The following is a 27,381-nucleotide window of genomic DNA, read 5'->3' on the forward strand; positions in this document are numbered from 1 at the left end:
AACTGTTGCTCTGGTGCTTTCACACACATGTATTTCTGGTCATACAGCATTTATACCAATCTTAATATTACTGTTAAATCTATGCAGATTCATGTGGAAATTCAATTTTTAAAATTTTTTTCCTCACGCTGTTGCAGCAGTTACAGTACTGCTCACTAGCAAAATACAGGCAGACTCAGGGGTTTAATCCTGCATAGCTGCAGTGGTAGGACCTGCTGAGCTCAGTCTCCACCAGCAGTTTAGCAGCACCAGTGTAGACACAGGATGTGAAAGCAATGCATTTTTTTCCCCCAGAGTTAAAGCTCTTAGGGAGAAAGCACTAGCTTCTTAGAAAGGCTGTCATTGCTTGACCAGCTGGTGTATAACTCCAGACTAATTGAATGGCAGACTTTCAGCTGAGTTGGAAAGCTTTTAAAAATCCAAAGGCCTTTGCATTGGAGAGAACTAAAGCTATCAGTCCCTAATTAAACCGTAAGGTTTCATCTTTACCTTTGTAGAGATCACAGAAATCTATGTGTTTTTCAGGCTGTAAGCCAGAAATCAAACATTCATCATATAATTGCAGTAAGTGTGTGCTAATACTTCTCATTAAGTGTGATTTATTAATTCCAGAAGAGCCTAAGAGGTAAATATATAAAATTATTCTGAAGTCTGCAAAAACGAAGGCATTCATTTCTTTGGATGACTGTTCAGCAGGAAGGATTTAGGCAAACATTAACGTTATGGCTTTCAACAGTAAAGATGCTGAGTTTGAACATCTGTACCTTTGCAGTTCCCTCAAAATGGTGTGGTTTCATCTAGTGTCACTGCTGACCTTCCAACAAAGACAGTGCTTCAGCTGTCAGCAGGTAGAGCAGCATGGCTTGGTGAAAAGCCCATTTTGCTGGGCCTCGGAAAAGGTATCACCTTTGCTGGCTGTTCTGCTTGTTTACTGGGTGACCTTGAGGAACTCCCCATCTTGTTCCTGAATGCTTTTTTTGTTAAACGCTTTGCAATCTATCCACAGGAAGTAATGTGTTACAAAAACATAATAGCACTATTATGCAGCTAACCACTCTCTGATCCTACAGTCAGGACACCACCATCAAAGGAGGAATGTAATAAATGTTACTAGAGGCTCATAGCAATGGGGTGAAGAAGAAACTACTAGGTTGTGGAGCTACTTTCTTTGTTTCAGGGGAATGAAAGATTTACACTGGTGTTTGACCTTAACTAATTATACCCCACAAAGGAGTGTCTAACAGGATGCAGATGTATTCCTTATTTCCTGCTCAGCCTCCATGGGCAGGAGTGATTTAGGGTGAAATTAAATCTTTCCTGTGCTCTAACATGCTGCTTTGGAGTAGAGCACTCAGATATTCCCTTGTACATGTAATCTGAAGACAGTGTGAAGGGTTTGTTATTTCTGTATCAGTCAATAAGATGTGCTGAATAATCTATGCAATTTGGGTTCAAAACTGATCTAACAAAACAAAAGCTTTGAAGGTCTTATTTTTACCTCGCTCTGCTGCAGCTCCCTAAGCAGCTCCATATGTTGAGGTGTTACTATGGATTAATTGAAGAATCACCCAGCTGAGTCTGAATCAGCCCCTGAACACATGCAGAGGTAGGAGGGCTTTTGATGAGAGAGATAATGGAGCCAGGCCAGGGGTGTGTGTAGCCCTGACTGTACCTCCCCAGGTACCAGCATTCCGTTGGAGCTGGAGGAGATTCGTGTCTCCTGCTGAAGTGTGTGAACCAGTGGGTGAAAAATATCCTGGGTGCAGAATTGTAGGTAAGCACATTCTCCTTATATTTGTATGCATTGCTAATGTGTTTTTTTGTTCTTGCCCAGCTAACTGTGCCACTGGATAGTTTTCTGCCCTCTCCCTGGCAGGCAATTCTGTTTGATAGTAATGGAAGCTTTCTGCAAGAAAAAAGGCAGGCCAGGGCAGCTCTGAGTTTTAACTGCTATCCGCGTTTACTCAAACATCTCTGTCTCTAAGAATCCTGCCCTTTCAGTCCAAAATGAGAGGGGATCTAACTTTTCTACCTTGCCCTTCTAGCTTAATTTTAAGCCTTACATAACCAGATTTTCCAAAATCCTAAGTTAAAGGCTTGCTCCCTTCAGAGCAGGATACAAAAGAAGGATACAAAAGATGCAACAGCTGGGCTTAGGAGAGATGGAGTGCAAGAGCAAATGCTTCACATTACTCAAGAAAGCAGGGGATGGCAAAAGAGTTTAGCAAATACTGCATTAAAGTGGAAGACTTGCTGGAGTATCAGTAGGAATCAGCTGCCTGCTCTGTGCCTGTCCATGAGCTAAAGTTCACACAGCAGACTTTTGACCAAGCTGCAGTTTACTAATTGCTTATGCAGGAACAAAATCAGTAGTAAAATGCTAAATAGGGTGCTGGTGAGGCAGGCTCTTGGATATGATTTTGTTGCTTTCCATAAAAGGGACTTGCTTGCTTTTTCCCAGCCATTCTTTCCAGGAATCCCTGTATAAAAATATTCCATAACCACAGTGAACAGCCTCCCATTGCCTGGCAGCGCCTGCATACTTGAGGCTTTCTGCCGCCTCTGAAGTTCAGCTTTGCAGGAGCCTGTGCTGCCATTGAGTCTAATCCTAATTTTAGGCTTTCATGTCCCCAGCCTGTCCCAGTGGGACTGGGGTTGCTGACAATGGTAGCAGCACATCCCCCATGAGTGTAGGCTGAAGATTAGCCTTCACATTGTGCCACTAATGATAAGTAGCAATGAAGATAATAAGGAGCACCCTTGTAGTGCTTTATGTCTTCAAAGTATTCTGCTGATACTAATTAAGCTGCCATGCAGCCTTGCAACAAAGGTACTGTGCATACTGTACTGTGGTGTTATGCAATAAGCCAAAATTGGATGGTGTCTTCAGATAGCAATCAGGAAGTCAGTGAACCAACTACCGGCCGCTTATACCCCAACAACTAAGCCAGCTTCAAAGCTCCCCCATGTCTTTTGGTTAGCCCTGGTGCATCTTTGGGAACCTCAAACATTCATGTAAAGCAGCACAATGCCAAGTGTTTAATAAAGTGGCTCCAGTGTTTTGCAGCAGCTCAGTTTCCGTCTGTGCATACAGCCTCTGCCATCTCCTAACCCTGCCCAGAGGATGCAGTCCCAGTGGCACTGAGTTAAACCTCGTCACTGCTGTGCTTAGCTGAAAGATCCCTGGTTTCTGTGCTGCTGGCACCATGTTGTACTTAAAAGTATTGTGCTGGTGTGTACTGGTTGCAAAGGAAAACAAGGTTACGCTGTGTGCATGTGCTGTGCTGATGTGTCAAGGAGTGGATGCTCTACTTTAACTGCAAGGTTTCAAAGCCTTTCTAGGCAGCGAAGTTACCTGTGCACAGCACTGCAGCACCTGTCATCAGCTGCTAGCATTGATGTGAGCCAGGGGTCAGTAATATTGGCTAGTGGTAAATACACCCAAAAGAAAGGTAACCCTGATTATATAGTCACAGTGCTGTGATCCGAGTGACCTATTTTCTCTCAGGAAAGAGTTTGAGGTCACTGTGGACAGATTTCTGATAATACAAGCTCAGTTCTCAGTAGCAGGTCAGAAGGCAATGAGAAGGTTAGGATGGATAGGGAAGGAAACCAAGAAGAGGACAGTAAACATTGCTATGCCACTGAATGAATCCAGGTCATAGCCACATGTTTCTGTGCAGCCTGCTCAATCCACTCCAGTTAGTCCTTTTTGAGGCAAAAGGGGCATTGTAGAGCTAGGAAGGATAGAGAGAAGGATAACATGGTACTGGAGGGCATCTGTTTGAAGAGAGATGGGCTAGTTTAAAACTGTTCAACTGGAAAAGACGCTGATGGGGAGAGCTTTGGTCGTGGTTGTGAATGGCCCAGAGATGAACAGGAAGAACAATACTGTGGCATAGAAAGCAGGGTGCACCCACGGAACTGGCAGAGGTGAAGGGAAGTGCTTGTTCACACAGTGTAACAGTGAATTGTGGAGCTAAATGGCACAGGATGCTCTAGGTGCCAAAACAAAAATGTGTTCAGAAAGTGATTAGGCAGGTTGATGGCAGCAAGGATTATTAAACACACCGGTCCAGAATCAATCAATGCCTTGAGAAGTTTCTCACCACAGAATGACAGGAGACTAAACCAAGGGAAGTATAGCTCTATGCATGCCTCTTACATGCCACCCCTCATGGTTTTGGGGTAGGTGAACTCTGGCTGTGGTTTATTAAGACTGCTTTCACATATTATCCCAAACATATGCAGCACACAACTTCTGCAGTGTTGTGCCAACGTGTGTGCAAGTAAAACATGACATATGTGCTGCCAAAGCAATCGCGTTCTGAAAACAGCACAGCATGCTTTATTATTGAAGAAAAGGGTTTTCCTGTGGCGGGGAAGACCTGTCCATTTGCCTTTGTGCCTCTTATCCTGCTCAGGAGTGGAGTCTTCCTCCCTGAACACTTTCCTGTGTCCAAACAAGTGGTTAAGCAGAGTTAGGAAACCTAATCTCTCTCAGACCCTCAGCTGCAATCAGTTATTTCATATTCTTGCAGTATTAGTTTGAAAATTAAACTAAATGTCTTTATTGCTTGCACCAAGCAGAAAATGTCTCTATGCCACCAGAATTCAAATCACCAGACAGTATTTTTAAAGCAGGAAAGCTCCTTTATTCACACTCACATACAGTGGAAGTTGTATTAATATATGGTCATGCTATTGCTTTATTTTACAGATGGGAAGGTTGTTTTACAGAGAGAGATTACATGGGTCGTATGCTAATTGAGAAGTTCTTTATGTTTTCTGTTTGCATGTTTAAGTGTTCTCACAGAACTGATTTAAAGTTTGTCTGGAAAAAAAAAAAAGCTCCTTCTCTTCCCCTACCTTGCTGTTCTTCCCAAACCTGCAGCCAGCAAGCCTTCAGCTTGCAGAGGTACCTGTTGTGCAGGGCTGGTTCAGCTGGCTGGGCAGGATGCTTTGCCTGCTGCGCTGTGCATCAGGGAGCTCCGCTGTGCTCCACATCCCAGCATGTGTCCCACCGGCATAGCTGGGTGAGCTGGCCCAGGAAAACCCAGCCTCCAAAATACAGGAGACAAATTTTGGTGGGGGAGGATGGGCAGGGAGGAGAAAGCTTAAGTGCTGCTGGGTGGGAGGCAGAGATGTACTGGATCAGCCTGCTGAGCTCCCAACAGCTGTTAACATCACATCTGGTTCTGGAGTTGCCTGTGAAAGCTTGCATCTGCAGAGCTGTATCACTCATGCTTGGGTAACAACCAGCTCCTCTGCCTGCTTCCAGCACAGGACACTTCCCCCATTTCCCAAGGGGAAGAGGAGTTGCAATCCTGGGGGCTCCCCTTGTGCTTAATGGCTTGCCCTGATGGTTCTTCTGAGTGGTGAGGGTGCTGAAGCAGGGGGAAGCTGTGCGGAGGAGCAACCCCAGCCTGTCCCTAACTTGTAAGGTCTAAACCAACAAACACATCCTTTAGAATCCCTTCTGTGATGTCCATGTGCTGGGTTTTGGCTATTGCATGTCCCTGAGGAGAGAGAGAGAATGTCAGCTGGCATGAGGGATGCTTGCTTAGTGATTGCCAGGGTGCTTGCAGCACTGCTGCTCCAGGAAGAGCTGTCTTTGGGCTCCAGGGGTGTGCTGTGAGGGACTGCCCTTGCTCAGGGGCTACACCAGCTGCATTACAGACCCTGTTTTTATGAAGGTAACATGCCTCTAACTGCTGTGTTATAGTGACAGCAGTGGTACTGCTGAAGTCTTGAAATAGCAAAGTGTGACAATCTCCATTTGTCATCCTCCCCAGATTAACACTGTAGCTCTTTACCAGTGGATTTTGTAGAACCTCTCATTGTTCAGGCTGTTTCCTTAGATGCAGATGGCTGCAATGTGTGACATCCAAAGTGCCTGTTGGGAGCCAGCACAGATACAGGGGCTTACTCAACTTGCTGGCTTGCAAGTGATGTATCATCTGCTTTGAACATGGTACTACTAGAATGAACAAATGCAGCTGCAGCCTGACACCCTGTAGGACAAGTCCTCCCCTGGCCATGGGACAGGTGTGACTGACACCAGCCTGTTTGTTGAGGTTTAGGGGGTAAGGCATTTGTCATGCATGAACCACAGCAGAAAGCTGTGCTGCAGAGGCCTTTACAGGGTTAATGCGCAGGGTCACTCCTCCCTCTGCTCTGCTGGGGTGATTCAGTAAAGTCAGCTGTGGTAGGAGTGTGTCAGGGAGAGCAGCTGGATCCTGCCAAGCCAGTGAAAAACAGCCTTTCTTTGGAGAGGAGACACCCCTACAAGTGGTGTGAGGCGCCCTTCAGCCACCAGCGCTGTGCGGGGGCTGATACTTGAGCAGCTCCCCCACTTCTGTGGCCCCAGACGTAGATCCTGGACCAGAGGAATGCTTGCTCTGGGTACCACTGGGGAGCAGGGCTGGGCTGCAAAGGGCGTGCAAGTCTTATGGGACTATATGAAAGCTCTTTGGACTAAGAAAGCCAGACACAGTGAAACCTTGCTGGACTGCCTGGCTCTTAGAAGCTGGTTAGTAAACAAGCATGCTCAAGGCCATTTTCTGGAAAGAGGTAGAAACTTGGTTTGGTTTGCCTGAAACTTCCTGCTGAGCAAACACTTCTCAATTAAGAGACTCTGATGGAAACCACGTAGTTGTGACCTGGGTGCTGGTGGCTTTGGTTTCTGGGTTTGGTTTGCTGGCTCGCACCACAGTATCAGAGCTGGTCAGGCCATTTGAGCTGTCAGGACAGTTGAGAATGACTGTAAGGGGCACTCCCGTAAGTGCTGCTCTCCTGGCATTTGCTCAGGCATGGGGACTTATTCTGTGGCAATGTGCAGAACCAGCATGCTGCAGACAGGGTGGTGGAACAGATGAGAGGAAGTGGCCTCAGGTTGCACCAAAGGAGGTTTAGACTGGATATTAGGAAAATTTTATTCCTAATGTTCCAGTTATCAAGCACTGGAATAGGCTGCCCAGGGAAGTGGTGGAGTCACCATCCCTGGAGGTATTTAAAAGACACGTACAAGTGGTGCTTAGGGACATGGTTTAGTGGTGGACTTGGCAGTGTTTGGTTTACTGTTGGAGTCGACAATCTTAAATGTCTTCCCAACCTAAATTATTCTATGTGCAGCTCAGGCAGGCTGCCGAGAGGTTTCCCCCAGCACAGACACTTGCCCTTGCCTTCTCACAGCTGGGCCATGCTCTGTAAAGTGGTCATGGCAGGCTAATGGCTACGTGGGGATGCAATGCATGTTAGGGGACATGGTTCCTCCTGCAGGCTTCAATGGGAGGGGGAACAAATCGATGGAGAGGCCTCAGTGTCATGCTTACTTTTCCCTCTGGTGTCTCTGGAAGATCCTTTGTGTATTGAACCACCAAGGGTCTGGTTTTACCTTATGTATAACTCTTCTGATAATAACCGTGTGTGACTTTTTTCCCTTGTTGCTGTCTGTTAGAGGAAAAGAGGCCTGCCTCACTTTCAGTTAATGATTTTCCCTTCTCAAATCCCATTTTTTCTAAGGCTTTCACCAAAATACATTGGTTTTAGGACAAAAAAGGAGAGGCTAGACAAAGCTCAGAGGGATGCAGTGTTCCCTTGCTGTGTGGGGAAGCCGGGTCAAACCGCTATGGAGCAGAGTGTCTTCTGCCAGCAGTGATCCTGCTGACCATGCAAGAGAGGCCTGTAAACGAGAGAGTACTCTGCTCAAGCAAAGCCTTGTATCCAGCTCCCTGCCTTCTTCTCTCTGCCCTTCCTACAACAGCAAACTAGGGAGGTTGTGTTACACAACCTCTTGATAAGAGGTTTATGGAAAACCTGCCTATGACTTATTTTAATTTCTGGGCCTTATCGGAAATGAAGTCAAGTGCCAGCTTCAAAGGGAATTGCTCAGTGTTCATCAGTACTCAATACTGCCTCTCTGCCTGCCTCGTCTCCTCCACCTGCCATCTCAGGATGGCAGCACTGACTGCTGTGTCTGTTTGGAAGTTTTACACCCAAGTGTGCAGGCAGGGGAGGTGATTTCCCGTATGTGTGCATGACACTGGGATTTATCCTGCCTGTGACATGCAATGTAAAGCAGACCTGGCTGTGTGGCCCTTCTATTGCTTTACACCATGGTGTGCAGCCTGTGTTTCCCTGGAGTGCAGCACTCCTCCCCAGGTGCTCTGGAGCACATCTCCAGCTCTGGGTCTCAGGCAAAGGTTTCTTGGACCTGTTTTGCCATATTGTGTCCACCATGGAAGTAACATTAGTGTAACACATTTTTCCTGCCAACACAGTCTGGAGCAGAAAGAGTCATAAACAGAAGCCTGTATTTTTTGTTGGAGACACAATGCTTTAAAGCTCAGCAGCAGTTGGGACCATCAACGTTCCTCCCACTAATCAAAAATCCCAGGCTGAGGAACACGACAAACTCCCTTGCAGCAGTAGTGAGTTGGAAGAGGCCATGGGCTGCAGCAGAGCCAGAACTCTTGCTTGGATAAAAACTAAGTGTTTGAGTAACTGGGAGCAAGAATCTGACCATGAAGCTGGCTTGCTTCACTCTGCTGCCTCTGAATGCTTGTGAACTGCTGAGTCAGCACCATGCTCTGGAGTTGTTGGTGTGCCTTGGCTGTGCCTCAGGGCAGCGGAGCACACGTGTTTCATTCAACCTCTTTGATCCTTTCTTTTCAGTGTATTCACAGAGCAAATCTCCCCATTACCTTTCCTTTGGCTTTTGTGACCTGCTGCTACAGTATTGCTGTCTCTTACTTACCTTCCTACCGGCTTTGGAGAGCAGAAGAGGATTCTTGCTTCACTTCATGGCCCTTAACTCTGCTTTCCTGTCTCTTTGCTGGAGAATCCCTAGCAGTTTCAGCAGGTCTGATGCTAACATTCAAGTTTTGCTTTCCATATTCAGTGTGCTGGTGTTCCTACTGCTCCTGACAGCTATGGGGACTGTCCTCTTGCTCTTGTGTACCTAGCTGGAAAGGAACCATGTTGCTGAGGACCAAAAAAACTTGCATTTTTCTAAAAGTACTTGGGCTCCAGTTTCTGCTCGAGGGAGCAGAAGCAATTTTTAGCCAGTTTGATTTCCTGAACTAGTGCACCCTGGGGTCAGGCAGTGCCAAGGCTGGTGTGCAGCAGAGAAGGCTGCATGAGGCTATGCTCTTTGGGCCATGACACCTTCAGGCAGGGGTTGAGTGAGGAACCCTTTCTGGCAACTGATCCTCACACACCATGTCTGGGAGCCTTTCAGAAGGATGTGACGCCACAAAATCCCTAGCCTGAAGATATTTTTCCAAAGTAAGCATTCAAGCTATGGCTCTTCCTAGCAGCATGGTTTTGCAAACTAATGAATCCCTGGTAAGGCATTTATTTAGCTCAAAAAAACCCCAATCAATCAGGAAATGCCCCATTAATGCACTGGAGATAGAATCAGGCTGGAGAATTCCAGGCTGGACAGTAACAGCACAGCCCATGATATAAAACCCATGTGTTCAGCAGGCCAGAAGCCAGGAGCCCCAGGCTCTAATCCTACTGCTGAGCTCCCCAGCTTGCTTAATAAAACTACAGGAAGAGGGGAGAGGCTTGGTTTAAATTTCCTCATGTTTTTCTGGACAGGCTCAATTTACCATATGTATTAACAGTTTAAGGGTCGCTAGGTTACTTTGGCTTTCTACATGAATGCTTCTCAAAACTGTGGCAGCCCTAGCCTTTCTGGGTCTCCCTGCTTGGCAGCACCTGCGGCATGATACCCTGACACTGCCTGCACGGCTGTGGAGCTGGGAGCAACACTGAGCAACTGGCTAGCAATAGGGAAAGGTCTGGGAGAAGGTGCTGTAATGCACACAAGGCAGCATGCGTGTAAGAAGCCTCTGGAAGTGCAAGTGTTCATGTGCACCTCCTCAGCTCCATAACACTGTGTTTCAAAATATCAGTATGTATGTGATACGAGTTGCCCTTATTCTGAATTATTCACAAGAGTGTCACAGCTCTTCCACACTTGCCTCTTCATCACACCTACCTCCTGTAAGGAATGGGGATGTAGTAGTTGCTGGAAGGTGTGTGCATTTCCACAAAGGCCATCAACTACAACATGCACAGAAAAAAGGGGGTGGGTTGTTTTTGGTGGCATTTGTTTGGCTTTTGTGTTGGGTGTGGGTTTTTTTTTTTCTTCCTCCTGCTGTGATTGAGAAAAGCTCTTGCTCAACAAGAAGACATTTGTTAGAAGCATGCCTGTCCTGCATTAGTGGATAAAAGACAGTTCATAGCTCTTTTGAGGCTGATAATAGTAAGACCTTTGGACACATAAGAAAGAAAAGCTATTCTCTAAGAGAACTAAGAAGTGAGTTAAACACTGGATTACATTTCTGGAACCAGTTACTAGGAAGAAACAGGAGTTTTGCCTCAGGAGCAGGGAACTGGAATGCCAGCTACGGACTGGTGTTCAGTGGCTGGGCTATTTTTGGCTTGTGAACTGTTCTATTGCCTGTTTGTTTTTAAGGTCATTTTCTGTTTGCATAGCATGTACACCCTTCTGGTGGGTGGGAGGCATTATAAAAACAATCACTGTTGCACAGAGTTACGAACTAAGCTTGGAAAGGGATGGGAAAAACAGAATTCTGTACTTATTGCTTTAAAACCCCAAACCATCTGCCTAGGTCGTAAGTTTTGTTGACCTACTCTGAGCTGTCCCACCACAGGAAAAAATACCATTTCAATTAATACAGACTACTGCAGGGGATTGCAAAAGACTTGGGAAAACTCAGTCAGATGATAACATGGTATAAATATAAAGGCAGCATCAGATCTGGCAAGTTTTTTTTCACTCGTGCTTACCTTCAAGCAGTAAACAGAAACACAGAGCATTCAACCCATGGCTGAGGAGTTGGAACCCAGGCCAGCCAGGCCTGAATCCCAGATCTTGTTTTAGACTCTCGTTAAATAACAACATGCTTTGTCATATTTTCCTGGCTTCTTCCTCTTGGCCGTGTCTTTATTCACACACAGTCAAGTCATACAAATTCATTGGAACAGTGGCAGTTTACAAAAGACTGTAAGAATTATTACTTTCAACTGAAATTTAAAAAACCCTAAGTCTGGCCATCTGGTAGGCAATGCACTGTTTGGAACTGGCCAGGATAAGGAAACTGTTTATAACATTGGCAGTGTACTCCTAGCCATGTTCCTTTTCAAAAGCGTAAAATACACAACATAAATATACTAAAAGTTTGTAGAAATGTCTGCTGCAAAACAATTGCTGTTGTCTGATTTTAGTATATTTACTCCCATGATAGAATATTTGAATAAATATGGTTTATTTCTAACTTAATTTGAACTTTAAAGTTGATCTCAAGTTAACTGTAAAGTCTTGGGCTCCAACCCTGGAAGTACATTAAGGACCTTAACTTTGGACTCGTGAGACTGATAGACATCAGGGGAGCCCACAAGTGAGCACTCAAAGTGTTGGGCTCCTGCTTGGGAAAGAAGTGGAAATTGAAGTGCTGTACTTCATAGGATCTTAATTTGGGGTATTTTCCTGGATTTTTCAAGACTTCTAACAAGTCTTCCCTGGGCTATTCTTTTACCTGATAGGCTTGAGTTCATCAAGTTGCTGGTAATCTGGTAGAACTGCCTGTTTTTGAGATCTGGGGCTCTGCAGCTAGTTGAGTCAACTGTAGTAAGTCTCCCCCTCCTTATCTCACTCCTAAATATTTTTACCTCTCCCTTTCCCCTCTCCTTCCTCCCTCCCAGCCCAGTACCACCAAAATGGCCTCTTTCCATTCGAGAACTAGATGCTCCAGCACTTTGCTAAGGCTACTCATGCCAAGCCTTGTATGAGCTCCCTGCAACTGGAGCACCATTTCCTTAGTGTTTCCAAAGTTAAGAGACCTGGGTGTAGAAATGGAAGCCCATCATGACCTTACTGTGCGGGGATGAGTGGCCATCCCCACAGGCTGGCACACTTGCAATGAGAATCTCTGATGTAGATGCAATGCTCATGGAAAATGGCATCCAGAGTGCCCCTCACCATGACAGAGTAATGCACCACTAGCAGGCAAGCATGTTTAACTCCAGCATTTCTTGCTCCTTTTTCACCCAAGAGTCAATCTCAAAGCATTTGAGAAAAGAAGTTAGTATTGTTCTGCATTTGCAGACAGGAAGACTGAAGGGTGACTTCATTTGGCTAAGGCTGATCTGAAGGTCTCTGCCCCAGTCCATGCTCTTCACTGAGCTGTTGTTCTCTGTGCTTGCATTGTACGAGGCACGTTCTCACAGGGGTAATCCCATCTCTGCTCCCCAGGCAGGCATCACACACGGGGGCCAAGATCCACTTTCCTAGGCATGGCCTCCAGAGCAAACATCAAGAAGGACATGCACTGGAAGCCAGAAGTTGGCTTCCCAATGTCTAAATGCCACTGACTCTCAAGGAGGTCAGCTATGGAAAGATGACCAGGATACTTCTGAGGTATAAAACTCTGTGTCTGCTGGCCACTGGTCAGCTTTGTCGTCGTCAGACTTGTCGCTGTCATCGCCGCTAGAGGGTTCATAGCCTGGGATTGCAGAGCAGATTGGCTCTGGCTGCCTGCGATCTGCCTCCACCACCTCCTTCTTTTCTGCCAGCAGCTGCCTGTAGCACAGGTTGCAGACCCTCAGGGGCTTGGGGGACAGCCGGGGCATCAGGAACCTCTGCCTGGAGCAGTCTGCGCAGACGACAAAGCCACACTTGCGGCAGTGGTGCCTTCGGGTGAGCGTGGAGAACTTGGTCTGCGTGCAGCGCATGCAGATGTCCGTCGCCTTGTCCGGGATCCAGGGGGCTGCATGCTCTGTGGAGGGCTGCCGGCCCGTCTTCGACAGGAGGTGCCTGATGCACTCCTCCAGATGGCTGATCCACTCCTTTCTCTCTGTGAGGGATGCTGCAGAAACAACAAAGGACTTTTTGGAGGTTTTAATCATCCAGCGGTTCTTCATCTGCAAGGTGTCTGGCAGCATCTCCAAAGTGACATCTTCAAGGGGAATGATGTGCTGGGAATTGTACTTCCTTTTGTTGATGACTATGCTGCCATAGACAAGGATGTCGTTGAAAAGGAAGAATATGCGAGGCTTTGGTTTCTTGCGGCATTCTTTGGTTAAAATCCCTTCTCCGAGAAGGACCCTTCCTGGCACAGCTAAGGGCTGTCCCGAAGCCCCAAAGCAGTTTTCCACAGCAGCAATGCGCTGGCTGTTGATCTCAGTGTTTGCAAGATGGTCCACCATCTCCAGCTTTCTCTAAAGAGAGGAAAAGAAAGAGGGGAATAGCAAAGCTGCCAACATCTGCACCTGGGTGAGGCTGAGTAGTGAACATATACACAGGTGAGATGCTCCTAATGCAACCTGAGATAACAAGTAATCTCCTTACAACTCCTCACTTTAGTTTGTTACCTTTTTAAATTAAATTTTCAAACTTTCTGACCCCACTTTGCAACAGCCCAGTCTATACTGGGATAGTTCAGTTTGCAGCAATGGAAGCCCTTGAAGGCAGAGCCAGCTCTTCCATTACAGCTGTGCTTTTTACCTGTAAAACTGCATGCCCATAGTGCAGGAAGCCAGTTGGTCTGAACCCACTCTTATGCAGGTATAAATACTTGCTCAGAAGTTACCATACTATGACAGCTGAAGGGTGTCAGTATCACCCCCCCCTCTGTCCCTGTCAGTGCTGGCAGCTGGGAGCGCAGCTGCAGCAGGGAGCTAACTGCTGCTGAGCTGGATGTAGGCTCAGGGAGTTCTGTGGTCTGGGGAGCAAGCCTCCTGTTTCTGACTGCACGCCTGCTCTCTTGAGGATTAGTTACAGACACACACACCCCATCAATACCATTTTGGGCCAGAGCTGAGGGAGGAACAAGAGTGCGGTATCACCTGCTCCCACTGGTCCTCCCTGCATGACAAAAACGGGAAAAGAAGAAAAAAAGCACAGGCTCTGTGAATAAACCCACATCAGCCAAGCCCCTCCTCCATTACCCCAGCTCTGCTGGGGCTGCTGGTGCTTCCAGTTACAAGACATCATTCTGAAAACAGTCTGATCTCTGCTGAAGGGGAAGTGGAAAGCAGCCCGCTCATCCTTGCCCACACCTCCATGCCCTCCTTCTCATACAAGCCAAGGTTTCGATGATCTGTTGGTTTTGCTGTGTTTTTTTTTAATAGAAAAATCTAGATAAGGGTAACTCTGAAGCGAAAGCAAATGTTTTGCTATTGTAGTTTGCAGTAAGGAAAGTGCTCCATGCTGTAAATTCAATTTTTCGTTGCACCTAGACCCTCCTGTGCTGAAGGGTGCTGCCCAAGGCCTGCTGGCCATGGGAACATGAGTCATTTCTTCCTCCAGCGAAGTAGCTCAGCCATCACGAGGCAGCTCTGAGATCACAGGGATGTGTGTCACCCTGGTTGCTGCTAGCAGTTCACTGAATCTCTAATGCAGAACCGTTCTCCACTGTTTTCCTTGTCCTCCATGTCCAGAGTCCCTGTAGCCATGGAGGCTGGAAGGGAAAGGGAAGAGGACAACATGCCCGGTCTTGTGTGTTTGGGACAGTGATGATTTACATTCTTCCCTTGCCCTTCACCCCAAATCACTCCTTCAGTATGCTAGAAGGGAAACCACACAGCCACTGCTCAAGGGTGCTGCATGCTGTTTATGTCTCGCCTGAGCTATTTGACAAAAACTGGCCAATTCCTCTGACTCCCCAGAATTTCTTAACTTAGAGCAGGCTGGGGTGTCCTGTGCAAAGCTAAGATGCTGGTTTAGCCCTGGCAGACCTGAATGAAGCAACCCACCCTGCAGAAATAGCTTTCACCGAGAAGTGTTGTGTGGCCACTGCTCCTGAAGAGCTGGCTTCTGTGATGGCAGGTATGGGGATTTCTTGCTCACCATGAAGATAACACCTTCAGCAGCTGGGGCCTTGCCTGAGCCTGCAAGAATGCCAGTGTGGCATCCACCATCCCTGCCTGCTCCATGGCAAGAGCTACCTCCCAAGAGTTGGTGGGATCATCTCAATACCAACGTTGTAAGGTGAACACAAGCTGAGAAGGTACTACAAGAGGACAAACCCAGGGTTTCTCTCAAATTAGAAGGAGGATCCCAAGACCTCCAACTTCCTTCTGGAAGGATGTGTATGTTCAGGGCCTCGAAGCACCAGAATGGATTTGATGGACTTGGAAACTATTAAGCATATCCACTCATGTTTGCATTCTCCAGCATGGAGGGCAATTTACAATTAACTGCAATGCTGTGACCAGGGGCTGCATTCAGCCAGACAGGGGGAATCCAGGGACCTGATGCCATCAGCAGCGGCTGAAGTAATGCCCCAACCAGCCTGCCATTTCAGCACAGATGCACAGAAGTTGTGTGAAGGGATTCATGACTTGCCATCAGGAGAGGACAAAGGCTCTGTTCCCCTCCTTGATCTGTCAGACCAAGTGGACCTGTGCATGGAGGGGAGCTGTTCTGCTGCAGGACATATGTTGAAATCAATTCTGAATTACAACGATGCAGCATGTGTTTTTTTTCTCTTGCTCTTAAATACACAACTGAGGCTGAAGAACAAACAGGCAGGGAAAACTGTGGTCCACAACTGAACACCAAACTCCCTGACTGTGAATACCCAGAGTCTCACCTATCCTGCGATGTGATCTCTCAGGGTTTCCTACAAACAAATCCTTGGATGAGGAACTTTTGAATGAAAGAGCAACATGAGCACACAAAATAATACAGGGGAAAAAAAACCCTGAAATTACAGTTTGGGAAGGTGATGCGGAAAGACTGTGAATGCAGCAAAATACTGTCAAGAATTTTCAGAATCTGGAAGCAACACCAAGTGGGATAAACCGAAGTAGTTAATCCTGCTCCAAACAGTCTCACTTCCTCATGTATCTGGGTTATGGAGTCCAAGCTCTTAGCCTGCTTCTTTTACTTTTATGTACTTTAGAAGCATGGCCCAACCTCTCAAGCAAGTATGGTTCTTGACACAACTCTATTTCTAGGGATCTCCAAGTACCAGATCCCAGAGGAAATGAAAACATTTTGTCCAATATAAAGGCCATGCCTGCAAAGAGCCAGGAAACATAAGCTCATTTTCAAAGAGGAGTGCAAGCCCTGCTGCTGTGAAAGCTTTAGCCATTGTATCGATTTGGGCCCCTGCATAGGCCAGAAAGCTCTTGGACTTGCTGCGTGGAGCAAATGGAGAAGGGGATAGACACAACCTGGCAATGTGAAAGTAAAGAAAGTGAGCTCTCATTACACATCACATCTCCACCTGCAGGGTTGTCCTTAGTCCTCCACCCCTCTGGTTTGTTACCCAGTTAAAATGACATGAGTTAACCAAAGAAAAGCTAACTCTGTTCTGGGAAAATCTTCCATGCTAAGACTAAAACTGTCAGCTGCTGCTCTAGCCCAGCATATTTCCCAAAGCAGTTTTCCTGGGGAAGCAAACGCAGCATGGTTTTTTTAACATCTCTCTCCTCTTGGGTATAAATGACTGGAGAACAGCAGATACATATACTAAAGAGCAAAATAATAGGAGGGGTGGGATTCACATTGCCTACCTTTAGGGTTGGACAACTATCTCTCAGCTGGAGGTGGGGGGGAAGGAGAAACAGCCATCTGCAGAGGGTGACTCCCCTCATCCCACCACACACAAGATCAATCCCACCCTGAGCTCTAGATAGTGCTCAGCTCGAGTAACCACGTACAAACTAATTTCTTGTTAATATTGTGACTCACTGCAAATAATAATCAGTTTGGCTTTGGAAGTACTCCAAATTTGGTAAATAAAGATAGCTGCTGAGTATTATTATGGTCTCTTTTACTTGGAGACTCCCTTTGGGACAACAGTGATGAGATATAAAAATGTGGATATAAATTCTAATCTATTTGATTAATTTTGGTAAATATTTTTTCTTCCTGTTTTTTCAAATTTGCTCTCTCAGCAGGGTCAAGGTGCTTATTACCAAGTGATATGTATGCATGTGCACCACACGCGGCAGAAGCTTACACAGTTGGAACGAGGCAGGAAGATACACCTTACTGGTGTGATAGGTTTCACAGGAGTTTTTGGCATGGCAAAGTTTGGAGTTGTTTTGGTCAAGATCTCTTTGTTCTACATGTGATCAAATATTATGCAGTAAATATATAACTCATTGAATATGACTGATATTCAAAAGAAAATCAAACCTATTTCAAAACCAATTGCAAAAGAAAAATAAACCTTTTTTTTTCCCTCTGCACTCAGTTCCAGAAGTAAGCAAGCTACGTCTTTTAACAATGGGCACTTGTTCACTTGTGATTACAAACAGCCATGTTGATGCATCCATGCAAAGCATTTTAACTTAATCTCCCAGGTCAGCGAGTCTGGGGTATGTTTTTCAAGTCCGTATGTACCTATGGCTTAGGTGTAGCAATGTAGCAAGCTACTTTACCTGGTTCTTGCTGTCAAATGGAACTGACGGTCTTGGCATCTATTGCATACCTCATGCATACCACATGCAAGGGATGGTCCATGAGTACCAGTACCGGCATGCTGAGAACAGATCTGACTGCTGGGCCCTGAGCCTCACCTCTCTGCAGCTCTCTCTGACTCTCTCTTTCTGCTTTGCTCAGCCGACAAGTCTCTCCTGGCATAAGCTCTTCCTTGCCAAGCACAGTAAGCAGGATGCAACCACCTTTTACCCAGAAGAGGCATCAGGAACAAGAAGAACATAGTTCTTGTTTTCCAGCCTGAGGGGATTTTGGCTTGCCTTTCCCTCCTTCCTAGCATGCTGTAACTACCGGGTGACTGGGGGCAAGGGGGGTAGCCCCTCCAGCTGTGCTCATGAGGAACCTGATTCAGTACATGTATATTTTGGGAATGATTGTCACATTAGGCCTTTGACTGAGAAATGCCACCAATCCCATGGGATACAGACTAGCCAAGTTACCAAGCTGCTTGCCGCTGTTGCTTGGCATGCCCAGGACTTTTGGCATGCAGAACCAGAGCAAGGGGACTGCTGAGTGGTGGCTTTTGAGGAGCTCAGACTGATGCTACCAAAACCAGCAGCTGGTAGCCCGAGCTCAGTTGTGGCACTTTCGTGTGCTACCCAGGCACAGAGAAATCCGAGCAACTTTGTACAGAAGGAAGGAAAACCTGAAACTCGAGGAAAAGCCTCACTCCCTCCGCCTCCCCTGCTCTCTGTTCCACACACACATCCTCACGTGGTGCAGCAAGGCGGTACTCTGCATGCACCTCCTGCTCCCCACTCTGCTGCTCATCAGCATCAACCTGGTGAGTGGCCATAAGGAAAAGACCCCCATAAGGAACTCCCAGGTGTTGGAGCTGGAGGCAACAGGACTAATGCAACAGCATTGGTCAGGCCACCCGTTACAGGCTCAGGCTGGACAAGTACTCATGACAGGCGATGTACACAGGCTTGCTGGTGAGGGTGGGTAATCACCAAGGGAGGAGATGAATTCTCCATCTTTCCCAATGCCTGAAAGCCCACGTACCTCTTAGAAGAGGTGTAATGGGCAAAGGTGGGGGACTCCTCTTACCACTCTGCAACGGGATCAATTTCTGTGGCATTGGTACATGTTCAAACTTGGTAACTTAAGAGTCCCTTCTACAAAAAGAAATAAATCGTCACTCTAACCGGTGCTCAGGCCATGCAGAGACGTCCGGGTGCGGCAGACCGGCTCCCTCGTGAGCGGGGCACCGCACACGCGTGACGGACGACCCGTGGGCGGGCGCCGGTCCCAGGCCGGCAGGGCACACTGCGGGCCTCGCGGGGCCGAGCTATCCCGGCAACGCCCACGGCCTCCCCCACTCCTCTCTACTACAGCGGGAGGAACAGCGCAGCGCAGCCGCCGGACCGCTCTCCTCCCTCCCACTGCACCGACCCGGCCCGGCGGCGGAAACCACCGACTCTTCCAAAACTCTCCCCCTCCGCACAAGCTGCCCGTCCAGCCGCCGCGCCGAGCCCCCGCCCCGCCGGTTGGCCCCATACCTTCGCGAAGGGCCCCGGCCGCCTCCGGCGAGCTCTCCCCACCACCCCGCACCAGGCGGCTCCGCTCCGCCGCCGAGCCGGACTGCGCTCCCGCGACCCCACCCACCACCAATGGGCGTCGCTCAGGCTCAGCGCGCCGCTCGGGCCACGCCCCCTCGCTGGGCCGCGGCCAATTGCGGAGCGGAGAGGGTGCTGAAGGGCGGGGCGGGGGCCGCCAGGGGGCGCCGGAGTGCAGCTTTCTCGCTGCTTCTCTCGTAGTTGGTGGGGCTGACTAACGGCGCCGGCAGAGGTTGGGAGTGGTGACCCTTGGGCGATGTCGCCGCCTCTCCTTAGGCGGTACCCTGTCAGTGCGGGGGCTGTTGCTCCTCGGGGAGCCGCCAGCAGCACCTGTTGCCACTGCGGCGGCTGCCACCGAGCACCGCTCGTGTGTGTTGCCACCGTGAGCGCGGCAGGGTGGGTGAGCTGAGGGCCGTGGGCGCCCCTCGGCGCCCCTCAGCACCCTGAGGGCCGTGGGGGCCCCAGCATGGGTGAGCTGAGCTTTGGTCCTTGCCTGGCGCTGTGAAACAACCCCGAGCTACCCAGGCCTGCACTGATGTATAATTAAGGTGCTGGCTCACTTTCTTTAATGGGAAGTGATAGAGCTGTCAAGGTATTAAAAATGAATTTCCCCCCCCCCCCCCCCCCCGGTTTTTGTTTTCTTTGGTAATAATAGCATAGGCCGGGAAGCTCTAGCTTAAGAGCTGAAAAGCTTGGGCAGTCATGAGAGTTTCCGTGAGACCTTATTTCTTCGTACTTCATGCTTGTGTCAGATGAGCAGATGAACGAGGACGTGCACTATGTTAATTGCAGTACATGGCTCCCTTGCAGTGTATGAGGGAGGGTTACAGAGAGTGTCGTCCGGTCATCAACAGACTTTGGAAAACCTGGGAAAAGTGAGCTCGTTGCCACAGAGGGCAGGCTGCTGGACTGAGCAGTGGTTTTAAGGTTATTGATAGGACTTTAATGTGAGGTCTCTTCTTGCAGGAAAGCAGGGAGAGCAGGACTGAGTGATCTGCCAGCAGAAAGAGAGGCAGAGCCTTTGCAGACCAGTTCTCACAACTGGGAGCTGTTCTGTGTTGAGCCTGGATGCCAGCTGTCTCCATCCTGGCTGTCTTGCAAGTAGTCTTCTAGGTTTGGGGAGGTCTGCCCAGCTTAGAAATTCATTCTCAACACAATGCTGTTTTGCATAAGGCCTATTGTCAACATACAAAGCATTGAAATAAATATGTCAGAGTTTACCTGAGTAATTCAGATCTAACCAGCCATAGATTGTTACTCTTAAACTGTTCTTTTTCCATGTGCTAAAGTTATCCTGTATTTGCTGTCATGTTATCCTAATCATAGTCTTTGTCACTGAGACGTAGTACTTTGATTTATTTTTCTTTTTGTTTTTCAGTACACTCACCTGAGCAGTAATCATTACGTGTTGGCCGTACATAGCGTTGGGTTAGCCAAACAACCTGGGATTTGAAGGTTGTTTCTGCTTTCTCCCTCTTCAGTCAGAAGTCGAGGTGTGTTCAGGCAACTGCTGCCCAAGGTGAGGGAAAGTCTCGAGGTACACGCTGGGCGTGTAGTCAGTATTAACCAGTTGCATTTGAGAGCTGACCTGGTTGTTTTGGAAGCTAATACATGCTTGTTCTAATGCCTTATTGAGATACAAACTCAGAGTTTAACCAGTAATCCTACAAGATATTTGATAGGCAGGCTCAGGAGCTCTTTTCTTCTTGCTGTAAAAGTGAAACAATTGTGGGACCACTTAAAAAAGCTGCAGCCCAAATTACCAACTTTTAAAATCTCTTTACCTTGCTCCAGTTGCATTATCTGATCTATTGCCTCTGGCACTTTCTCCAAAACCACTTGTTTCTCAGTAGCAGAAATATCTTGCCCAACTGGGATGCAATGATTTCAAAGCAAGTAAAGGAAACTGCAGCTGCTCAGCTGAGTCAGCCAAAGGTAAGCTCTGCAGGGGAGAAAATGGCTTTTTATTATCTTCTGGTGGCAAAATTACAACAACAGCCTGCAGGAAAAGATTAGATTATACTAGCAACAAAAACATCTGTTAAATTCTGAGCTCAGTGTATGTTTAGTGCATTTTTTTTTAAATAAGCATTTGATAAAATTATTTCAAATAAAACTCAATATTGATATTCAGTTTGGGATGTTAGGAACCCACTGCGATCACAGGATAGAGTGTGGTTTTAATTAATTGACTACATGGAGCATTTCATCAGTGGACAATACAGCTATTAGCTATGAAGATTTTATTGAATTGAGCTTGGAATACTCCTATTACTTAATGAGTGAATAAGTCAATGTGTGTTCATTTTACGGGTTACTTGTAAGCATGAAAAACCTCTGTCCTATACTCTGTTAGAGTGCAGTGTGCAGGGAGGGATGAATGTTTGTCTGATCTGGCCCCCAGTGGGTTCAGTAATCAGCCTATTTTAGAAATGTATGAGCTGCTGTGGTTGATTTGTGCCTCTGAAGCCCTACCAGCATCATTTGTGTGCTTTAGAAATGTGGTGCTTCCAAGTCTGACGGTGCAGAAATCAGAGCCGTGCTCAGCTCTGTCAGTACAGACTGAAACTTCAGAACATCAGTTTCCAAAATACCACTAGTCCACATGCAGACTGCCAGACAAACCTTTTTCAGAGGGTCATTGTGTCCTCGGGACTTCTCTTGGCTCACGTGTGAGAAGTTATCTGCTTTATGAGCTGTTTCTAGGAATCTGGCCACAAAATGATTGTCAGGGTGATGGAAGCATTCCTGAAATCAGCCTTGAGACCTGCTTGCTCTTCTGCCTTTCTCATAATACACAATCAATGTGCTCTTTGATTTTACAATGGCATTGCTGTGCTTTGCATATGTGCAGCACTTTATTCAAGTATCTTGAAGTGCAGCATAAATTCTAGTAACTGTGTGAGGGTTTGTACCCTCCTCACAGAATGTAAAACTGAAACTTGGAGAGTTAGTTACATATGGTCATATGCAGCTTTTCAGCAGCAACAGGCTCTGGCTCAGCGTGAATCACCGGGGATGCTGAGGAACAGCCCCGGGAGCTCCTGACTCATAGGCCCGCGTGCCTCACTGCAGGGTCATGTCCCAGCTCAGAAATTGCAGTGATCATTGCAAAAGCTATCGTGTGCAAGGAGCACAAAACCTCTCACACTTGCAGATTCTGAAGTTGCAAGTTTGCATCATAAGAGCCTTTGTGTTTGCTGTGCGGTGCCCTTCTCTTCTCCGACCTTCAGCCCTGTTCTCCTGGCCATGTGTGTGTGCAATGCTGTGCATGGCCTTTAGGTAGAGTTGGAACTGAAGTCTTGAACAACCAATAAACACTAAACAGGTAAACAGCAGAGGCTAAATTTAAATATTGATTATAAAAACATAGTATTTATTTGCTCTTGGTTGGGTTGAAGAAAGAAGGGATCGTGTTCTCCCCAGTAAAATAGGCACATGTGGTTGTCAGCACTATGAGAAAGGTTTCAAACCCGTGTTACTTTTAGGCTGTATGCTGGTCTTTGTGTTATGCTTTGGTAGTTGTCTGTAGATCTCAGTGCTGTGAAGGCATAAGGTATTTTGTTTGTTCCTTCTGAATTTTCAGTGCTAAACAGCAGTGGTGAAACATACCGTGGGAGGGAGAAATGCTAGCGGTTTCCCTGATAAGCCAATTTGAGTTTTAATAGCTTGTTCTCTTCACAGTGGTCTGTTACTGTAATCACAGAAGTCGTTAGAAGATCTGATCCAAAGCTTGGTAAGAGTTGTAATTTCTGTTTTGGATCAGCATGTAGTATGTAGTCCCATTTTTATCCCCCTTCTTAACTGTAAAAGTCTCAGGGTATTTTGTCACTGAAATGTTCTTTACATGATGTAATCAGTGTGTACCATTCTGCATGATAGAATATACTGTGTGCAGGAGACATGATAAAACTTGAAACTTAAAGCCACGAGCAAACCAAATACACTGATTTACACTCATGGGGCTAAGCAGAGAGTGTGCAGGAGTGTGGCGGATGTCAGGAGGGCACGCTGGACCTCTGGCACTGGGCGTATGAAGTGCTGAGTGGGAAGCTGCTGCTGCCAGGACTGTGGATGTGCCTTGCCTTGCGGTGCAGAAACACCCCCACTGTCCCATGCTGGCAGCCCTTTCCCTGCACCCCAGAGTACCAATGCCAGGTGCCCTATGACAGCTCTGTAGCCTATTGGGTTGAAGGTAGCAAGGGCATTTTGTAGTTGAAAATTGACCAGGTCCAAGCAAGGGAGGAGTTGCATTGTTTCAGTGGAAAAGTTTGTTTTGTTTTGTTTTTAAACCAGGTTACCTAGTCTCAGTTTTTCAGGTTGTATCACTAACCTGTGCTTTCTTTCAACCTTAACAGCATAAGCTTTGCATTTGTTTTCTGAGTGGATCGATCAAGCAGGTCGGTCGCCTTGAGTCTCCAGGTTGCACCTGACAGCTGCCCAGTATGAGGATGTACAACAGGGAAAGCTCTGAAGAAGTTTGTTCTCTTCAGAGGAGCAGGATGGGGAGTACACGCTGACAAACAAGTGGCAGGTTTTGGCATGGTGCCAGACCACTATTTCTGGGTAGTGCTTCCCAGTAATGGGAGCATATTCTATCTGAAATATGAAAGGGGAAGGTGAGAAAGACATGAGGTAAGAGAGTATGAAATGCCAGAACTGTGAGAAGGTGCAGGTATTCAGTGCAGAGAGGGGGTAATATTAGAGGAAAAACAAATTAATATTGAAAAAAAAGAAGATGTGTCTAAAAAAGCTGCTGAAAGCATTTTGTAGCATGCTGTGAGAGAGTAAGGCATCTTTTGGGCTCAGCCTTCCTTCCAGAATATAATTCTGTGCATGCTCTTCATCTGAACTCTTTTTCTACTATTGCTATTCTGTTTAAACAGTGATCTCATATTCAGGGTATGCTTTTATTGCACAAGGTAAATCCCAGTGAACAATTAGGTATTTCAAACACTAAACTTAGGTAGATTAGGCATTTCAAATATTAAAGTGGGGAAAAAGCACAGGGAACAAGAGTGTGGCAATCATCAGTTAATTTAAAACGATGTAAATGTGTTCACCTATGATTGAGTGATTAGTCAAGGACACATAGAAGAGTTTCATTCATAAACCCTGCTTTGCCCATGGATATAGCTTCTATTTATGTGAAGTACATGCTTTGCTCTCTTTCCTTTGGAACTGCTGCCCAGGCTGAGTGTGTGTGTTGCTCAGAAAAAAAAATCATCTCTTTGTAAGGGACCCGTGCCTTACCCCACATCAATGCCTTTTGTGCAGGAAGGCATCTGCTGCAATTGCCTGGGGAAGTTTTATGCATTGAGTGTATATTGCAGAGAACTCTGTGAAAGGGGAAGGTGGGGGAGGGGTGGGGGTAAAGGAAATCCTTGTTTACTTTTGTGTTGTTCAAATATAAGGGAAAACAGAAAGGCAGCGTGGGTTTTTTTCAAGGTGTTCTGCTGACATCCTGGAAACCAAGATAGCAGACCTCAGCTTGGCTGGGATCCCAATCCATCTGCATGCTGGGTCTTTAAATGGAGAGGTGCTGTGAGCTGAAGGAGGAACCATGGGGATTTCTTACCAGGTGGAAGAGGTGTATTGGTCTTCAGAGAGCATATTGCTGCCTGGGCTGTGAAGGTTATGTGATGTGACATAAGTTCAGGCACAGAGGATATGTGAATGATCACACCTTAATTTGTGAAGTGTAAGAATTATTGTCTCCTTGAGAAACCAGAGGGATTTTGTGTAATAGGAGGTGTGTGGTGTGCTGTTGAGGGACATCTGAAGGAGTTGTTGAGAATTCTGCTTGGTACTTCAGCTCAAGCTGTGCAAAAATTGTCCACATGCATGTGCTACCGCAAGAGTTAATGTTTTCCTGATATTTCTATATTACTGGTATGCTGAAATATGCAGGAAGCTTTGGGTTGGGTTTTCTTTTTCTTTTTTTTTTTCTGTCTTTTCTCAGAATGAAGTATTTCTTCTCAAACCTCAACCCTGAAGAGCAGCTGGGGGAGGCAGGGGGAGGGCACTGCAGTTTGGCTCTGTACCATTTTGGCTGCTTGAATTAGTTACCTTGGGAGTCCCCACAAATGCCCCAGGCTGTGTACCTCCTCATGCACCCAACTTGGGAGAGTCTCTTACTGCTACTGCATGCATTAGCCTTCATTAATACAATTAGCATGATAATGCTTGTGATTCATTATTCCCTACAAAAAGATAAAGCCAGTAATATGGATCTCAGAATCAAATCCCTCAGTGCCTTGTCTTGGGATTGCTTTATTTTGGAATTGTTTGCTCTTTATATTCTTCCATCTCCTAGAAAAAAAGAAAGCCACTTAATTGTAAAACTGTTTGGGTCAAAGAAATGCACTGAGATGGTCTTTCACGCATGCTAAATAGGTGAATTGATCTATGGGACCCACACAGCTCAGCCAGCCACTCAACAGTCGAAACTGCAAACTTCATCTTCCTCAAGCACAAAAACTACTTAGTTTCCCCATGTTGAAGACTTTTTATAACAGCAATAAGACAACTCTGGAGAGAACCATCTAATATAAACTCCAGGGAGTAATCATCTAATCACAATCTGGGGGTGATTTGAAGCACTCATCTGGACCAAATGCCTCACAACACCCCAGGAGTGGTTTTATTGCATGATAGCAGTACCCCATTGAGCCTTATTGCTTAATTAAAAACAAATTCCCAAGTAATTTTTTTTGCCTTTCCATAAAAACACAGTAGTACATAGCATGTATAAAACATCCATTAAATGATGGTAGATGGAAATTTACATTGTGAGATACAATCCGTTTCTTTACCACTTGGGGTTGAAGTTAAATGTAAAACCATTTCCTATAATCTGTGCACTGCTGTGTTTAGAGAGGAATAAATATGGGAAAGAGAGGTTCTTTGTAGGATGCCTTGTTTTTATTAAGTGATATGTTTGGTCTCCTTACAAAGGAGTCCAAATTCTCATCCATCTTGCAGACACAATAGTCAATCAACAGTGTGGCCTTTTCTGCTTCCTCCTGGAGATTTCATCAGCTTGCTGTTGTTTCAGTGCAGATCTTCAATAGGAATCCTGTATTTGTCTGGGATTTCCATTTCTCCCTAAGCGGAGAACACAAACACTGCAGGTCACATGTTTGGGATACATCTAGCATACTGCAAAAGTGCTGCCCAGGTGTCCTTTTTGGGTTTTGTAGTCTAATGCAGATTAAGCCTGGTAGGTGCACGGTACAGCCACTTTTGGTGGTTTTGCTGCACAGCTGACCTCTGCCTGCACTGGGTGCATGGCTGAGATGTCTCCACCTCCTACAGTTTGACTGGGACCACTGCTGACAGCTGTGGCTGCTCTGCAAGGGACTCAGATTGCAGATGGGAAGAGTACAAAAGTCCTTTTTGCTCATGTTGAGGGGTTGTCCTGCCTCAGCGTCTCAACCCACAGCTCCCTTGCACATTTACAGAGTGCTTTCATAGCCCCACAGTGATTCCCAAATACAGTGCTCACCTGAGGACTTTGAGTATTGTTCATATATTACAGGCGAAGTAAGCAAATCCAGGTTTTTAAGTGATTGTCCAAAAAATCATACAGGGAGTGCTAGAAACACTGCTCAGAAATCCTTGCAACTAAAGCTGTAACTGGGCTTCTGGCTACAGCACTGAAGTAAGTGGAGGGGGAAAAGGGTTGGTATGACATTTTCTTCAGATTTGTCACTCCGTGCCTTTAATTGGTGGAGATAAGCTTGCAAGTACAATTGTTTAAATAAAAGCTGTGAATTAATAGTAACTATTACTCTAGCTGTTCCACATGCTGAAGTCATCTTGTGGTACCTACAAGCCCTGGATAGAGGATGACACTTGTGTCAATCCCACCTGCTGTGGGCTCCACTCAGTGTTACACACACCCTTCTGGTTTTTCCCATCACATGGTGGTTCCCCAAAGACTGGTGGGAGCAGAAGCCACATGTGAATATCTACTGCTAATAGCAGGTTGCAGAATTCAGTGTTATAGAGGCAGCATGCTTTGTCCCATATTTAGATTTTGTAAAAAATTAATGATTTTTTGTTTGGTGAACCATTTTACTAGAATGTTTTGCTGACTTCATTTTTAATGTCCCTTTAGAGAGGTGTTAAGTGTTGTGGTGGAGGATTTGTTATAAAGAGGTTACGGCACTGTACTAAGGAAATGAATGAGAGTAAAACTAGTTGCCTGCTTCTGCTGCCTGAGATCAGTCTGAAAGTGTAGCAAAAAGAATAATAAAGTATGTGTATTTAAAACAGTTCTGTAGTAACTTGGGGCATTGCCAGCTCAGGAAAGGACATGAAAGGACCTGA

At 46.4% G+C, this 27,381-nt stretch overlaps 1 protein-coding gene across 1 annotated transcript; it reads right to left on the reverse strand.

The window, feature by feature from the left end:
- Positions 1 to 10,948: 10,948 nt before the first annotated feature.
- On the reverse strand, positions 10,949 to 19,092 carry PLEKHF1 (pleckstrin homology and FYVE domain containing 1). Its single transcript, XM_075101487.1, has 2 exons — positions 18,991 to 19,092; positions 10,949 to 13,254 (listed from the first exon to the last, which is right to left on the reverse strand). The coding sequence occupies exon 2, from the start codon at positions 13,240 to 13,242 to the stop codon at positions 12,421 to 12,423; it is 822 nt and encodes a 273-aa protein (XP_074957588.1). The 5' UTR covers positions 13,243 to 13,254; positions 18,991 to 19,092; the 3' UTR covers positions 10,949 to 12,420.
- Positions 19,093 to 27,381: the final 8,289 nt, after the last annotated feature.

This window comes from Phalacrocorax aristotelis, chromosome 8 (genome assembly GCF_949628215.1).
Source record: "Phalacrocorax aristotelis chromosome 8, bGulAri2.1, whole genome shotgun sequence".
Classification (NCBI taxonomy): domain Eukaryota; kingdom Metazoa; phylum Chordata; class Aves; order Suliformes; family Phalacrocoracidae; genus Phalacrocorax; species Phalacrocorax aristotelis.

Excerpts from the sequence above, each read along its gene's own strand:
- PLEKHF1 (XM_075101487.1), bottom strand. The coding sequence starts at position 13,242 with ATGGTGGACCATCTTGCAAACACTGAGATCAACAGCCAGCGCATTGCT.